Source organism: Drosophila ficusphila, unplaced genomic scaffold, assembly GCF_018152265.1.
Source record: "Drosophila ficusphila isolate 14025-0441.05 unplaced genomic scaffold, ASM1815226v1 contig_198, whole genome shotgun sequence".
In the NCBI taxonomy this organism is placed as follows: Eukaryota; Metazoa; Arthropoda; class Insecta; order Diptera; family Drosophilidae; genus Drosophila; species Drosophila ficusphila.
Window position 1 is genome coordinate 8,173,672 of NW_025064092.1, and position 12,282 is coordinate 8,185,953.

General features: G+C 45.6%; 2 protein-coding genes across 2 annotated transcripts in view; one reads left to right on the forward strand and one right to left on the reverse strand.

The window, feature by feature from the left end:
• Window positions 1–216: 216 nt before the first annotated feature.
• Window positions 217–12,282, reverse strand: part of LOC108095269 (neurobeachin) — a 167,595-nt gene continuing 155,529 nt past the window's right edge. Inside the window, 8 exon segments of the mRNA XM_017196299.2 lie at window positions 217–1,641; window positions 3,526–3,677; window positions 3,805–4,001; window positions 4,069–4,332; window positions 4,889–5,062; window positions 5,131–8,041; window positions 10,381–10,557; window positions 10,861–10,970. Of these exon segments, the coding sequence (XP_017051788.2) occupies window positions 1,551–1,641; window positions 3,526–3,677; window positions 3,805–4,001; window positions 4,069–4,332; window positions 4,889–5,062; window positions 5,131–8,041; window positions 10,381–10,557; window positions 10,861–10,970 (4,076 nt within the window). The 3' untranslated portion in view covers window positions 217–1,550.
• LOC108095276 (SUMO-conjugating enzyme UBC9-B-like) lies at window positions 1,729–3,506 on the forward strand. Its single transcript, XM_043207582.1, has one exon. The coding sequence runs from the start codon at window positions 2,190–2,192 to the stop codon at window positions 2,661–2,663; it is 474 nt and encodes a 157-aa protein (XP_043063517.1). The 5' UTR covers window positions 1,729–2,189; the 3' UTR covers window positions 2,664–3,506.

A 12,282-nucleotide genomic window follows, 5' to 3' on the forward strand; every position in this document is an offset into this window, starting at 1 on the left:
GTCAATATATATAAAACACCTCATCGTGGACGTACGCTGATTGGTTTTGTTTCGAGGAAGCCAATTGTTCATTTTTGGGGAGTGACGTGTGGGGGGTAATAGGCTAATTTTGGACGCAATCGAAAATTTTCTCACTTTTACCTAGCAAATATAGCTAAAAAAAAAATACAAAGAACAAACAATTGAAGAAAAATACAATAAAAAAGAATATACATATATGTATGTATAGACTATATTTTTATATCGATTGTTTTTGTTTGTTTTCGCTATCGTTTCGAAATTAGCGGGCGGTGCAGCATGGCGTATGCGTGATATTTGTATTTGTGGAACGAGAACGAACAACGAAATCGCTGCCTTTCGCTTGAATAAGTTTTGCATATTCCGCTTCCGTTGGCGAATATGTGTATGTTAATATATATATAAAATGCCATTTTTATATATTTTTTCTTTGTTTATTTATTATTTTCTGTGGCTCTTAGCAGTGTTGATAATTTAGTGGTTGTTTAGACTTTAGTTAGCGTTTTCTTTTTTGGGAGTTAAATTGAGTGTTAGTTTAGCTACAAATACATATGCTTGTGTGTACTAAAATATCTCGTATCTGCTTTTCACTTCACTTCCGTTTCCTGTTCCTCTCACTTCTGCTTACTCTCTCTCTCTCTTTCTCTTTCTCTTTTCTTTCTTTTTGTTTATCAGCTTTATTGCCTGGGCATTGTCCTTGCTTGGTTACCTTATTTTGTGTGAGTGAGTGTGTATTTGTCTGCGGTGTGTTTGGAGTGTGAGTGTGTGTGTGTGTGTTTGTCACAAAGAACTAACGCTATAATTAAAAATTGGCTTTCTGCTTTCTCTACCACATTTCTCCGTTTTGGCCGCTTTAGTTTCATTATTTTCTGCCTTAATTTGCGTTGCGCAGCGTTTTTTGTTTTTTGTTTTGTTTCTTCTGTTTAAATTTTATGACAACTTTTGCTACGTTGGTATTATAATGCATGTGGAATTAGCTTTAGGTTTAGATTTACTTTAGATTTATTAACTGCTTATTGCGTTTTATAAACACTAACTTCATTTGTCTTATTTCAACTACTTACTTAAGCCGCCAGCTTTCTTCTGCTTTCTCCTCCTCCTCCGTCGTTTTCTCCTCGTTCTTCCTCTTCCTTTTGCACTCCTCCATTTTGCCATAACTTAACATACATTTCGTTAATACTAGTAAAAAAAATGTTTTCATCTTCTGTTCTGTTCCGTTCTCTTTTTTTTTCTTACTTTTTTTTCGACTGCCATTCGTTTGGCCAAAACACACACTAATGCACAATTAATACTAGACAAAAAAAAACATAGTTTCGCTTACTAGCCTAGAGTTGTAAAGGTCTATATAGAAAAACCGATCCTCCGTCGTTGCCGCCGTTTTGTTAAGTACATTGTAGTTGCTTTGCGATCGTTTCCATATTTTATTTCCATTTCAGTATCTGTTTCCGTTTCCGTTTCCATTTTCGTTTTCGTTTTCTTGGCCTTTGTTAACTGGCGTTTCGGGGTTTTTTGGAATGTCCAAGTGTCCAAACTTAGTAGCGCTGCTGGTACTCGTGGTGCCAGCGGTTGAAGTCGATGTGGAATACTATGATCGAGCCCGTCGAAAGTCCGGCCAGAAGGTATCTAAAGAAAGGGAAAAAATTAAAGAAAAAAAAGAGGGAGGAAAAAATAAGGTTAGAAAGCATTCATCAAAAATTGAAAGATAAATTTATATCATCATATACCCTTGCAGACGGAAATTATTAGTTGACAATTTTGGTAAAAAACACTATACATATTTTGAGTGGTTTTTCGGTTGTAATATGATTCGCCTTGCCGAAGCTTTCTTTCGTGTTATGACTGATAGTTATTATTCGATAACTATCGAATGACACTAACTATCGAAACCAAGTGAGAGCGACCGTTCGCAGTGACAGTTTTAGACTTTTTGCGACCACCAGCCTTCCATTTCTACGAAAATTCTGCTAGAATTTGTGAAAACGGTAAGCAATCGTCAGCGAAAGGCCAAAAAAAAAGCATTTTCGTTGCACCTTTAAGTGTAAACCGCAAAAGAGAAGACAGACGCTCGTGCGAAAAAGCAAAAAAGCAAAGGGATCGCCGAAAGCTTAAGAGCGTGACTTGCAGAATACACCAACCGTTCCTATCGAAAGCAGAGGACCAGAGAGTTGACCATGGCCACAATCAAGCGGTTGGGCAAGGAGCGCAAGGCGTGGCGAAGGGAGCACCCCTCCGGTTTCGTGGCCCGACCCACCAAGAAACCTGATGGCACCCGCAACCTGATGATCTGGGAGTGTGCCATCCCCGGCAAGGAGTCTACACCCTGGCAGGGCGGCCTTTACAAGCTGCGCATGTTCTTCACCATGGGCTACCCTAACTATCCGCCCAAGTGCAAGTTCTACCCGCCGGTGTTCCACCCGAACGTTTATCCCTCGGGAACCATCTGCATGGGCCTGCTCAACGAGGATAAGGACTGGCGCTCGCACATCACCATCAAGGACATCCTGCTGGCCATCCAGGACCTGCTCGACGAGCCGAACATCGATGACCCGGCCCAGGCGGAGGCCTACGTCAGCTACACTGAGAACCGTCCGGAGTACGAGAAGCGAGTGCGCGCCCAGGCCCGCGCCCGAGCCGCCGAAGAGTAGTCGGCGTCCTGTGCTTGGCTCCCCATTAATACATTAATACATTAATACAGACATTAACAAACAAACACATCTAGGCGGTTAGCGTTTTCGTGGATGCTCTTCACATCTATTAACTTGTAGACTTAGTACAACCTTCGGATTCAAGGCCCAGCACACAACTACACACTCTATTGTAATAGCTAAGCTTCCAGCTATACCATTAAATTCAAGACATGAAAAAGGATAATACAAAACAGCACCTAAAATACCATGACTTTTGTTAATGATGTCCGATTTCGGATTGATATATCTCACAATGCTTGCAACATTTTTTCACACTTTTATGGACCAATCACAGTTTTGAGCACCTCATGACCAAAGTTAACGAGCCCTATCACTTTTTGGACAATTAAAAAAAAATATGATTTTTGGACAATTTTCGCATTTTTGGTAAGGGCCAAATTCAGCATTTTTATGTGTGAATGTCATCGGATTCAGAATTTTATTACGAATTCAACGATGTATACTATTCTATATTCAGATCAGTTCTTACCGAGAGAGAGACAAAAAACCAAGTTTTTTTTTTAATGATTTTATGCAATTTTTTTTATAATAATCGATACAGCTGTCATTTGAACTTAATAGGAAAATCGACATAGCTTTGATGTTGTTTAGCCTTTGTGCTGTTTGTTCGACATTTTTGATGACTGCAAGGGTATATAAGCTTCGACTTGCCGAAGATAGCTTCCAATCTTGTTTTAAATTTAAATCGATCTAATATTGTGATTTATAATTAATGTTTAAACAGATTTATCTGATTGGAAGTACAGTTTCTAAACTACTATTTATTTATTTATTTGTAAGAAATGTTTTTGCGACTTACTTCTGATCGTGGGTGAGGGCCAAGGATCGGATGCCCGCGTTGCAGGCGGGGAAGGCATAAAGTGGTGCTAGGTTGAAGGTGCGCCACACCTCAACGATGCCGCGATCGCCGGCGGTCATCAGGTATTCGCCATCGCGCGACAGCAGCATGCACTGCAAACAACAAAAACATTTACAAAATAATTATGAAATGACCATAACAAGAAGAAGCTAAGAAATTTTATAATATCATATGTATAATATAATATAATAATAATCATAAGAAGGAAAGGAGACCCACCTGTAGATTGTCGTTGTGCGTTTCGTGGCGCAGTTTCTTGCCGTTGATTGTATAGGCGGCCACATTGCCCTTGTCGTAATTGATGACAATGAAGCCCTCGCGGGACATGGTAATCAGTTCGGGGGAGTGGAACTCGGCCGGCGGATCCAACGAACGCAGCAGGTCACCGAAGGTGGTGTGGATGAGCACCGGACCATCTGTAAAGGGAGACATTGGCTTGGAATTCGACTTACCACTTGGCCGAGTGGCTGTGGAAATACTCACTTGAGGAGCCGGAGACCACCAATCCCAGCTCGGCGCTAATCACCACCGAGGTGACCGCCTGCTCGTGACCCGTTAGAGTGGCTCGTGGCGTGGGCACATCACCCTCACCCACGATGCTCTGGGTCCTGGCGTTCCAGTGCCACAGGAGCACCGTGCAGTCCGCCGATCCGGAGGCTATATAGCAGTCCGATGTGATGTTGCACTCGGAACGAGCCATGCACGTCACCACTCCAAAATGCCCAAACACAATCTGCACGATTTTGGCTAATTAAAAAAAAAAGGAAAAAAAAAGAAAACATTTTTGCATTTTAGTTGAAATTGTAGTTTAAAATAAGCGAAACAGCTAGCAAAAGTTTTTGTTTTAAATAAATACTCCTGCTTTAACAAAATGATTTATTACTTTTTTGTTTTAAGCTCGCATTAAGGAAAATATTGACCTTTGCCTTTGCATATTTTATGAACATTATGTAAATAAAAGCAACCTGCTGCTGAAAAAATAGCACTTGCAATTGTGTAAATAATGAATTTAATTGCTTTAATATTATTATCAATTACATGCTGGTTAATTCTTGTGTATGGTGTTGATTTGCATATTTGATGAAATTATTTTCCATTGCAAATACAGTTTCAAAGAACAAACCCCACTTTGTATTAAATCTGGTGGGCATTAAAAAGTAATTGCATTTATTATGACTACCAATTCGAGAAGCAATCTGCACTTAATTTAAATTGGTTAATTAAAGAGGAGACACTATTTAGATAAACTTATATTAAATTTAACTACATATATGGTAGTTTGTATCTAAGCTGTTGAACTTACCTGTTTCGGTGGCGAAAACGCGGAAACTGTTGTCCCAAAAGCCGCAGGCGATCAAGAACCGACTGTCGACGGTAGTCACAAAGCAGTTGGATCGGATCTTCAGCATCTGACTGAAGTTGTCGCCCAAGTGCCTTCGACTCACCGCGTTGCTGTTGTTATTCGTGCCGTGGACAGCTGAAAAGAATGGGGTTCCTCAATTAGAAATTACTTACTCAGAGTGGCTTTCAGTGAGAAATACATACCCAAAACCGGATCGATGGTCAGCGGCTGATTGGATCCCGGTGACTGGGGCGACTCCGCGTAGCTGGGACTCTGGACGGAGGCGGTGTAGTTGCAGTTCCAGCGATTCACCGCGAACTGGTGACCGGCGGTCACCGTGACCACCGAGGGCAGCGACAGCTGCGGATACGTGTTCGCCGAGATGTGGATGACCGGCGAGTTCTGATAGAACTTGAGCATCTGGCAGAGGTCCTCCGGCATGGCGCTGAACATCATCGGCGAGAGGTGCATGGCCGAGCTGCGCGGCGGATGCGGCTCCATCAGCAGTTGGCTGGGCGTCTGGCCGAAGTTGCGGATCTGGTTCTCCACGGCCTCGCGCATCACGGGATCGAGAACGCCATCGAGGTCGACGCTGCCCTCGTAGGTCAGGTAGTAGAACACATTGGTGGCCCTGATGGCCTCGGGGCCGCGCTGCTTGTACCCAAAGATCAGATCGATCCACTGGTGCAGCTGGCAGGACACAAACTCCGACTCCAGCGCCATGCGATTGATGCGCACGAACTCCTCGGGACTCTTCGCCCACGGCGGCAGTTCGATGTCATCCACCAGAGCACCATCCTCGCGATGGCCCAGCCGATAGCCGGAGGAGTTGTAGAACATCTCGGGCAGGAAGTACCACTCGGGTATCAGCTCCTTCACATCGGACGTGTCCCGCTGGCAGTTCTTCCACGACAGCGACACCGAGCTGAACAGCCGGTCGGGGTAGTCGAACTTGCCGCCCTGGAGGGCCAGGAACATGGTCGTGAACGGCTCGACGCGCACCAGCCAGTTGAGCGTGAAGGCCGCCGTCGAGTAGTGGGTGCCGTAGTGGAACGGCGGTATGGTGTCGCTGTCCCAGCTCTCGTACCGCTCCTCGAAGTACGCCCGCCGCGAGGGATTCAACGCACCAATCGGCTTGGACAAATCCCTGTAGTTGGAGGGCAGGCTGAGGTCGAGGTCCTTGGACTCGTAGTTGGTCAGCACCCAGGGGAAGATGGGGTACTGGTTGAGGTCGTTGTACGTCCGCCCGGCGATCGTGTTGAGGAACATTAGATACTCGAAGTTGCTGATCTCGCGCCGCTGCCACTTCTGTGTCATGTTCGAGTTGCGCATCAGCTGCCGCGGCGACATCATGGAGGCGCGTCGCGTCTGCGGTATCCCATACTTGATGCCCACGCCGACGCGCGGCAGCGCCTTGATCACCTTCTTCACGGTGTGCTGGTCGGGGAAGGCGAACAGGATGGAGGTGCGGCTGGCGAGGAAGATCTCCAGCGCCACGTTCTGCAGCAGGTAGCGGCGCGAGAAGATGGCCCGCACCTCCGAGAAGTACCACTTGCCGTGCAAATGGTCGCAGTACTTCAGCACCTCGCCGTCGATCTTCTGGAACTCCGGGTGCTCCTCGTCCACCTCGAAGAACATTTCGGTGCTGGTGATCGAAACGGTGCCGGGCGCCACCAGTCCCGGCGCAATCAGTCGCGCCTTGGTGCTGATGTTGACGGGACCCGTGAGATCCAGGTCCAGTTCGCGATCCTCGATCAGCAGCTCGGCGTCGTCCAGCAGCTCGCCGTTGTGCTGGCCCGAGGGATGGGCCCGCGACACGGCGATCTGGGTGTGGAACTCGTCGCGCGTCTGCAGGATGGCGTCCTCGGGTCCGCCGTTCTCCAGCGCTGCCTTCAGCGTGGCCTGCGGATGCGAGGAGCCGCGCGGGTTCTGCACCATCCGCTTGCGGCGACGCGCATCGTCCTCCCAGGCGTCCAGCTTCCAGTAGGGACTCTTCTGCACCGCGCCCACGATGGCGCCACCGCCACTGGAACTGGAGCTACAGCTGGAGCTGGAGTCGCCCCAGGCGCCGTGCCGGTTGCACATGATGTTGCGCACCTTCTCCAGCAGGCGACTGGCGATCACATTGTCCCGGCGACGGGCGGCGGTGATCAGGTGGTCGCACATGCGCTCCTCCTCGCGACGCTCGAGCAGCGTCTGGGCGCACTGCGACTCGAAGTCGGCGTGCTTGAGCACGTCGTCCGCCCGCATCCTGTTCAGGATGAACTCCGCCTCGTTGGCCACCCGGACGATGTGGTCCTTCATGGCGTGCGAGAGCAGGCGGCCCTCGTTGATCAGCTCGATGAAGGCGAGGCCGGCGTGCTTCTGCAGGCTGTTCTGCCACTCCTGCGAGCAGAGCAGCATCACCAGCTCCACCACGGAGTGCGAGTTCTTGAACGTGGTCAGCCCCTTGCCTTCCATCAGCAGCTCCTGGCCGTGCGATCCGACGAGCGTTTTCGAGAGGAAGGGCGCAAAGTCGACCATGATTTCGCGGAGCAAGGGACACACGGGTCCCAGGGCGATCTCCAGTTTCTGGGTGAGACTCGCCTCGCGCGAAGGTGTCGTCAGTGGCAGTTGGGCCACCAGAGCAGGCGCCTTCATCGGCAGCTCCTCGGGTCGGGGACGCTGCGAGGGCGCCACTCCCTGTCCCTGGCCGGGATTCACTCCCGAACCGGCGCCGCCGTAGCCATCGGGCACTCGCACCACCGAGATCTCCGAGTCCGGCTTGTCACCTCGTTCCGAGTGGCCAAGAGATCCGTGCTGCTGGCCAATAATCACTGACTGCTGTTGCTGCTGCTGCTGCTGTTGTTGCTGCTGTTGTTGCGACTGACTGCTGTGGTGCGGATCGTGCTTGTCGGTTATAACGTTGCCACCATTGTCCACCAGGCCGACAACCATTCCGGCACTGGCTGCCTGAACGGCCGCGTCCTCGTTGAGATTCACATCCGTCCAGCTTTCGTCGTTGGAGTGACTCGGCTTGTGGTCATCGATGAGGATCTCGCTCGAGGACTCCACCTCGGGCACCTCGTTCTCCGTCGAGTTCATGTTCAGGGAGCCCACATCCGAATCGACGCTCTGTGATTTCGTTTGGGGTTTTGATTTCGTTGAGAGAAGAGGGGTGTGAAATTAAGTAGGCAATCAAAATATGCATGGATTTCGTTAGAAGAGCAATCAAATGAGTTCCCACTTTCGAACAGGGGGTTTGCCTCTACTACACTCGCCAAAATAATGTACGCCTATGGCGAAATAAAATAATGGTGCATTTCGATAGATACGTATATGAGAACTTTGAAATCTCAAGTGAAATGGTAAATTGTTATGTTGTACTTCTTAAGTTGAAATTAACATTTGGTATAGCGATTATCTTCATTTTGTTATCGTTTATGGTACCAGTGCAACTTCTCTCTCTTTTGCTCTTCAGTGTGCGTGGGCGGATTGTGTTTGTGTGGGTTTTGATGTATGCCTATCATTTGCACATTAATTATGCACATTGGACTATAAATCAAAATTCCCAAGGAGCGTCGCTGTTCTACCCTCTCCGTTCCGTCCGTTTTGTCAACACATGCATTTGTCATCAACTCGAACCGGGATCACCCTAAAACCCCCGACCCCTCCATCCGTCGGCAATCCTGCCACTGTTTCCCAGCAGCCCCCCTCTGTTTATTCAACAACTGTCACTCATCGGCGTCCATGGCGGCGACAGTTTGTCAAGTGATTTGCATAAAAGTAGTCGAGATTGCCTCAAATTCACAAATTTCGCTACGAAGGACAGGACATTAGGCAAACGAAATGGAACGCACCGAAATGGATCGATGCGGAATGATGTGGAATGAAACACGTATGGCATATGACAAATTTTGTTAAGCGTTTGACAAATGTCAGCTGTCAGACACCAACACGAATGTCGTCGCCTAAGCGTGTCCGTGTGTTGTCCGCTTTAGGGAGAGATGTAGGTTTTTTGGGGCTAGTGAAGGGGGTGGAGGGGCAAAAACTCAAACTCTTGGACAGCTGTTGCGTGTAGCTCCAGCTTGTCATCAACACGAAATCAATCGCCTTTGTTTGCCCTCGATTTCACGAGTGTTGCGGTGTCCGTATCCCTGGTTGGGCACCCAAAAATACCAATTTCATTTCATCTGCCCCGCTTTCCGCTCCCCGCTTCCCGTTTCCCGCTTCTGCACCCCGTCCGCAAAACCCATGCCTCATTCCGGGGTCCCCAATCTTGTCAACTGTGATATATGCACGCATTCATTAAGGGGGGATGTACGATGTACGTGTGAAAGGGAGATTTGTGTAGAGCGAAAGAGAGGTGGCATTGCACTTAGCACTCACACGCGCACACACATACAAACGATAGCTAATCACTAAGCGTGTGTGTGTGTGCGTGTGTGTGGGGGGGCATAAATAATGCGAGTGTAGTAGTTCATTAGGGGGTGTGGAGTTTTGGGGCTTACCCCAAAAAAGCGATAAAAGCCAAGAAGTGCTCTATGTGAGAGTGAGTTCGAGTGTAAGAGTGTGTGTTTTACAGCTATGTATCACTAATTGCACAAGACATACGCAGACATTAACATATACAAACACAAATGGGATAAATCACAAGCACTCACACGCACACAACACACACACATGAACATACGCAATGATGCATACTTTCAGGCGCCGCAAGGTGGTTTTAGTGGCATTCTGGGCGGTCGGAGCGGATTGGGCGTGCATGTGCGACTCATTAAGTGCTTTGATTTGTTGGTGAAGATTACAAAATGAAACACGGATTCAACCTAATTGCAGGCCCATGGCCCAGAAATCAATGAAACACATTTAAATGTCAAACTAAAATAAAATGGTGAGGAGGCAAACAATCACAGCTGTTTAAGAATATTAATTAGTAAATCATTACGCAACTGATTGACTTTCGACTTGAGTCATATGGCACTCTTACGCCTTTTTTTTACTTCGAAATAATCCTCTATGATTATCAAGGCAATAAAAATAAATTCAAGCAAGAAATTGGCTCAGTATAAACCACTAAAATATAAATTTAAAAGTCGACAAATACTGATAGACCAAAATCTGAGCGTAAACAAAAACTATAAGCAACAAATATGGGGACAGCAATTAATGGTAAACGAGAAGCACACAAAATCAAAACGTAATGAGTGGCTAAAAATGAAAAATAAAACCGAATGTTAGTTTCCATTTTCAATATACAGAAAATTCGGGTGTTTTTTGGGTGCGTCAAATGTATTTGTAGCTGTACGTGTGGGTGGTTCGGTGGTTTTTCATAGTGGTGCAGTGGGTGGTTTTTTTTTATTTTTTTTATTACTGACTGTCGAAAGCTGTTGCTGTTGCAATTGCAATTATTTTGCTGATTTTGTTCTTGATTTGTTTGATTTTTTTTTGCTTTTCGGGATTTTGTTTACCTTGGCTAATTTTTGTGGCACCAACGGCTTTGGTGGTGACAATGGTTGTTGTTGAATTTTAATTGTTGTTGTAGGAGCATTTGCTGTTGTTGTTGTTGTAGTTGTTGAGGTCTTTGTGTTGTTGTTGTTAATATGGGTTGTAGTTGTTGTTGTTGCTGTTGTTGTTGTCTGGTTGGCCTGTGACATTTTTCGTTGTGATTGATTTGCATACAAATAATTTAGTTTTGCACATGCAAATGAAATTTAGTCGTTTTTTTTTTTTTGTTGGCATTTAATCTATGAATTAACTCTAATCGAAGATGCGCACATATTGTTGCAACGCTCTCACATGCAACACTCGCTCTCACACACACACACACTCTCGTAAAAAAAATTCAAGCAACCGCAGAAAAATCTTGGATTATATCACGGATGTACATGAGTGTACTTTAAATCAATCCATTTAAGCACCCTTTAAAACAAGTGGATATAACAACTCACCTTTATGGACGGCGGTCCACTGGAATGTGAATCATTGTCCGCCAAAACGGATGGATTATTCTCGTCGACAACAATTATTTCATAGTCACTGTCCTGGATTTGACGACCACCTGGATAAGAAAACAAAGAGAACGATTCAAGAAAGAGAAAAAATAACAAGGGGATTAACTATTTGATAATTGATTTCTTTTTTAATTCATGATTATTCAAATATTTTTATTGCTGTTGCAATTACAATTACAATACTAGAGTAGAAATCTGTAGAATTTACTGTACGAAGCTGAAAACGAACTGAAAAAAATGAAACCAAATGAGAGAAACAAGAACTGAAATCAAAACCAACGTAAACTCACACACACAAAGGTGTTACAGAGGATTAAGCTGTTAAGGGGTGCACACAAAAATAAGAAGGCATGGATTGGACTTTCGAAAGTTTTCAATCTGTGTAGTGAAACGAAAAGCCGGAATAAAAACAGTCCGATACAAAAGGCCGGCGTAGAAGCTAAGAGCTCATAATTTGTAAGATTTTCCTGGACTTGGCTTTCTGGCTTTTATCTGCAAATTAACCTTGTTCAACTGTTGGCCATGTCCTGATCTGGCTTAATTGAAATTTATGATTTTACCGGCGACACGTGCTCTCTGTCTCTGTCTACAACCACTCGCCCCGTCTCTTTCGTTCCGTTGGCCCCGTTAAGTATGCTACACTTTTGTGCACTCCTTGTTCGTTCCCACTCCCCCTTGCTTCATTATTATTATTTTTTTTTTGGTTTAATTTTGCAATTATTTTCATGCACTGCCACGCCCTTACACCCCCTCGCCCACACACACATACATACAGATGCAAAGGCAGCTGGCCACAAATTACTTTTGTACAGAAGTCGGGGCGTGTTATCGGCTCCAACAGTTGTACAAACTGTTTTCCACCTTTTTTTTTTGTATTTCCCTTGTCCTTTCATAAATTATCCCAAAGTTTTTCCCAGTCTGTTATGCTTTTTTTTCCTCCGTATTTTTCGGTGAGACTAATTTACATTTTTGTCGCTGCCATTAATTTCGTAATGGAAATGTTGTTGTTGCAGCTCGGCTGTGTTAAAAGCATCTATGGTCAGCGAGTGTCCTCTGATTATTGCGTAAAAGGTGGCTTGATAAGGGAAAATTTATTCTCAAGACACAAAAAAAAAAATGATAATGATAATAAGACACTTCAATTAAACGCATAACTTTCACAATTCCGGTCTACTTGGCATTGAAAAAATTAATTCAAAAGCTGATTAACTCTGATCTCCTCTATTTCTATCTAAGTGATTTTTTTCTTTGGATAAACTTGACCTTTTATTCTACTTTACAGGGTATTTTGCCCATTCAGATGGAAATAAAGAGCTGCTGCCAACCATTTTTTTGGTCGGGCCTTCTCTGCCTTCTTTC

Bases quoted from the DNA above. Each gene is read 5' to 3' on its own strand.
- LOC108095276 (XM_043207582.1), top strand. From the start codon at position 2,190: ATGGCCACAATCAAGCGGTTGGGCAAGGAGCGCAAGGCGTGGCGAAGG.